At 47.6% G+C, this 5,009-nt stretch overlaps 1 protein-coding gene across 1 annotated transcript; it reads left to right on the top strand.

Annotated features, from left to right (window-relative positions):
* Positions 1–3,526: 3,526 nt before the first annotated feature.
* LOC8043781 (elongation of very long chain fatty acids protein AAEL008004) lies at positions 3,527–4,442 on the top strand. Its single transcript, XM_002400710.5, has one exon. The coding sequence runs from the start codon at positions 3,527–3,529 to the stop codon at positions 4,346–4,348; it is 822 nt and encodes a 273-aa protein (XP_002400754.3). The 3' UTR covers positions 4,349–4,442.
* The last annotated feature ends 567 nt before the right edge of the window (positions 4,443–5,009 follow it).

The following is a 5,009-nucleotide window of genomic DNA, read 5'->3' as shown; positions in this document are numbered from 1 at the left end:
CTGCAGACATGGGCAGATTAGACGGCACTTGCAAAAAAAAAAATACATACAGAACATTATACAGCTTTTGATATGATGAACAGTACAGAGCTTTTAAAATATTATTTGTTGTTAAAATACAATTGTCTAATTTGGGTCTTCTCATCACATGACTTTTAAGAGAGTCAAAACTCTGTCTTGCATTTGCTCCGCCGGCCTTAATATATAGGATTCTAGCGACTGCATGTTTCTGTAGGACGGGTTGCGGCATTGGGTTGAATTTCCCTTGAGGGCAGGTGCGATCATGGTCATTGTTGAGGTTCTAGAGTGCTGACACCGCGGCGACCGATGTGCATTCAGGACTTAACATATATTTGCTGAACTAAAAGCTTAAAAGAAAATACCATTGACAATCGACGTTGGCGACTATTCAGACATTAAGGTTTTACTTTGAAATGACTGAACAACATTAATTCCTCTATTGCATGTGGACGAGGCGAAGCGGAGTGTCGCAACTGAAATCGTAAATAATTAAGATGGTTCAAAGATTTCACGCTGGGATGATCTCTTTCCGAGAAGCTAAAGCGCATGCTTGCGCAGCGGCATCTATCTGGTGACAAGCAGTCCATTTTTGTACAATTATAATTCGGCGACTGGACCGCCTTGGCAGAGGCATTTTATCAAATTCGTAGGCGGCGATCTGACTAACATTTGGCAATCAATGCCCCGCACATAAGCAAAGACGCTTGACCTCTGTCTGTTCCGTCAGAATGGCACGAGTATGATGATTGAGCATGTCATCGAGTATTCGTCTCCTACTTCTCATCAACGCTATTGGTACGGCAGGCCGCTTCGGGGAATTGTGCCTTCGTTCAGGTGGAATCGGTGGAACAGCACGGAGGCTCCTTTTCCGACACATGATCTATATGCCCATAATGTGAGTAGAGAAATTTATTAGGGGGGTCAATAGTGTTGAGAATTTGAGGCGGTGTCTTCGATATTTGAAGGGAAGTGCAAAGTATACATGGCGCTGTAAAAAAATAATAATAATTTAACGTTCGTGTTTAGACAGCGTAAAGTCGGTCTATCTTTGAGATGCGGCGACACTCGTTTGCGTTGTAGATGAGAAATTTAGCCAGTGCAATACCACTATACTAGCCTGGGGTATTTAACGTACATCACGCAGTAGTGATACACGACCGCACGCCGGTACAACGCTCATTCAGATCGAAACGGGCAGGGGTGGGGATTCAACCCAGGATCCTGGGTTCTACAGCACGAGCTTTCATTCCACGGGTTTCGAGCTGAGGTCCACTAACACACTCGGCCACCGATCCTCCCAACTGGCGTTGTCATCGTCGTTTGCGGAATCACTACTGTCTTCTCGTCAATAAAGTTGCATGGGACGTGTGCATTCTAAATGCTTAATGGTGTCATAAAATTCAAACGTGTCAATTGATGAGAAGAGGCTGGTTCTTGTGTGATGCGAATAGGGTTGATTTGTAAACAACGATGGAAAACGGTGCGTTCTTTACCTACACGTTGCACAGCGGCAACATTTAGTTTCTAAATAGAATCGACTACTTCACTGCGCATTAAATTTGAAAAATTCAAATGTGAAAAAAAAATTGTTTCAGGGACCTAGATTAACGTTATCTTCCGCATGATGTTGATATACAATCGTGGTATATGCAGGACCAGCTGACAGGGCAGATCAATGAAGTGCTGACAGCTGTTTTCCATTGGAATTTATGCGAGCCTCCCCTTGCAATATACAATGAGATTTGTTTTTGAGAAGTAAAAAGATGCGGCAACTAAAAAGACGAATAAGGTCATGTCATTCTTTGTCAGCATGTAATTTAATGTAAATAATGACAAATACAGAAACAGAAGCTGCCTCGAATGACCTGCGCGCTTTTAACGATAAGGATTCATAGGCTTGTAGCTTGGTGCTCTCTTTATAGAAAAAACTTAAACTAAAACCATAAAATTAACAGTAAAAAAAATTGAAAGATGTTTACAATTCTCTGTAATGCTGAATTAGAGCGCAGCTCTTGAGGAGGAGGAGGAGAAGGTACGGAGGGGCGAATGTGCCACTCCTACCTCCGTACCCTCCCCTCCTCTTCCCCTCCCATTTAGAGGAAAATTTTCTCTAAATTTCTCACTAAGTTTAGCGAAAAACATTCCCGCTAAATTTAGTGGGTAATTTAGCGAAAATATTCCCGCTAAATATAGCGAGAAACTTAGCTAAAATTCCCCTCTAGATTTAGCGGGTGAAGTTTCTCCGCTAAAATTAACGGGGAAATTAACGTCACGTGACCCCGACACCAACTCAGTTCCCCCCTAACTTTAGCGGGGAAACTGTGACGTCCCAGAATGCAACGCGCGCGGTGACGCCGACGCCGACGCCGACGGCGACGCCGTTCAATCCGGGAACGGGCGCCTAAGAGCTGCGCTCTAAGAAAGAGTAAGTCGATGACTTTGGGTGTGCGCTGAACAAAAAAAATAATCAAATATTTAGGGTGTTTCAGCATGCTTGCATGTGTTTGGTTGCCTTTGTGTCAGCCTTCCAGGAACTGGGGATTTTGTCATGAAGCCTTCTCATATTTTTTTGATAACTTAGAGCTCATTGTGGGGTTATACTTTTGCACCAGACGCCGGAATACACTAACAGCGCTCACAGCCTCATTTGCTCCATCCACCCATTTTTTTTTTACGTTTGTCAGACACGGTAACTAGCAGCGTTAAAGAGCTACACACTTTTTTCTCGACCTGACCGTTCCAGTCAGTGATGCTCCGTGTCGCCTGGACCGGCTCCAAACACGAACACGCGTGCAGATCTACGGCCTCTCCTTCGCTCAACACAGCAGTACATACAGCGTCTGCATCGGAGCTCCCTGCATGTGCAGTGGGCGGTGCCTTGCGTACACTCGCTCCTCTGGCAAGAAGCGCGTTCCCTGGCGCCGTTGGAGGTTGGGACGCATGGAAGACATCACCAGTGGCCCACGCAGTGCACCGAAACAGAACAGCGGGCAGCTTCGGGGTCCAGCGCTGCCCGATGTCCCGGCATCGGTGCGCGAAACTTCCTGCCGGTTTTCCTGCTCCTCCTCTTTTTACTGGCTCTGACGCAACAGTGCCGAAACAAGAAGAGCATCATTACAAGCGCCTCGCTTCGTTCGAGGGGGAGGTAGTTCCCCGAATTCTTCTCTCTCGCTCTCCGCTCTGCCGGTGGGAAAGAATGGCGGCCGAGGGAGAAGAAGTGTGTCAGCGATGTATAAAAGCGGTGCCGCAGGTCCTTGTGTGGGCAAGTTCTCCGATCGCTGCTTATTCTCCTCTCGGCACGGACCGTGCCCTCACCCAAGAGAAAAAAAATAAACGTGGGACCTCGCTCCGCAGTGCTTAGCCGGCACAGCGCGGTCGGGCCACGCTAAAGAAGTGGACTTCTCTGTACACGGAACGTTTCGCTGTTACTCCCGAGTGTCCTGGAGCGCTGGGCCATCCCGGCAGACGCTGTGCCTAAAAGTGACACCCCGATTGGCCGGTCAAGATGGCGGCGGCCGTCGTGGACTTTTACCATTACGTCTTGTCCCTCCGGGACCCTCGGACAGCAGGCTGGAGCCTAGTGGCGGACGCCAAGTTCATGTTCCCGGTTCTGTTCGGTTACATCTACGTGGTGAAGATAGGTGGACCGCGATGGATGATGAACCGGAAGCCGTTCGAGCTCAAGCCGGTCATCATGGCCTACAACCTGTCCATGGTTATCGCCAACACGTTCTTCTTCTACCAGTATTTGCGTCACTCGTATCTAGGAGGCGGCTACAACGTGTTCTGCCAGGGTGTCAGCTATTCTAGAGACGAGAACGCCATGACCATCCTCAACCTGACCTGGTGGTACCTGTTCGTGAGGATCGCCGACTTTTTCGATACGATCTTCTTCCTGGCAAGAAAGAAGTTCTCGCACATCTCAGTTCTGCACGTGCTGCACCATTTCCTGGTAGTGTTGAGCGGGTGGCTGTGGATTACCTTCGGCTGTGACGGTCAAGTGCTGATGGGCATCTGCTTCAACTCCTTCATCCACATAATTATGTACTCGTACTACTTCCTCGCCGCCCTGGGTCCTAAGGTCCAAAAGTACCTCTGGTGGAAGAAGTACCTGACCAGGCTGCAGATTTTTCAGTTTGTCTATCTCACCTTGCACGTGTCCATTCCGATCTTCTACGATTGTGGCTATCCCAAGATCCTCACGGTCCTGGCGACGGCACAGGGTATGTTGGGCTTGGGGCTCTTCATCAACTTCTACATCAATGCCTACACACTGAACGGAAACTCCGACTTCTGTACTATGCAAGGAATGAAGAAGGACGACTAGTGGTCTGTACCAGGGTCACGCATCACGCGTTGGTGCTCGCGTCGTTGCACTTCATGAAGGGACTGATAGCAGTAGTCGAATGTGCGCTTGTACTCCTCAGGAAGACGTGACTGGAACTAAAGGCCCGGACGTGTGCTTGTGAGACGGGCTGCTGAACGAACTTTGTGTTTTCCTGCTCGATCGCGTGCTGGATCATCGATTGTGTTGAAAACCGTGATGACTTGGCGAAGAGGTATGCGTTCCTATCCGCCATAGTTCTCGCATATGCATTTATTATGCACTCGCTGGAGTTAGAAGGTATAACAGACGTCCAAGTATTCTTGTCACATATTTGTTTCGACCAATAGCTCTGTCTTAGATGAATGCATAGCGATGTAGAGCCAAATTCAAGATCTAATACCAGCTCAGTGTTTAGTGGCATTTCAAAGTTGTTCATTGTGTTTTATGACTTTTCTTAAGTATAAGCGCACAATGTCTTTCTAATAATTGCTACCTAGAAACAGTAACAGTCATAGCTAGCGGAAACCTGTTCACTGTGGTTGTAGCGCCGAATTATCTGTTACTACAAATTACTACTTCGCAAACCTTATAGCTCATTCCTGGAGTTTTATTTCACCATTCCAGGTTTCTGCGCACGTGAGCAGACACACAAGGTCGCGTA

The sequence above is a fragment of the Ixodes scapularis genome, unplaced genomic scaffold (genome assembly GCF_016920785.2).
Source record: "Ixodes scapularis isolate PalLabHiFi unplaced genomic scaffold, ASM1692078v2 PGA_scaffold7__128_contigs__length_106722199, whole genome shotgun sequence".
Classification (NCBI taxonomy): domain Eukaryota; kingdom Metazoa; phylum Arthropoda; class Arachnida; order Ixodida; family Ixodidae; genus Ixodes; species Ixodes scapularis.
This window is presented reverse-complemented; position numbering and strand designations above follow the sequence as displayed.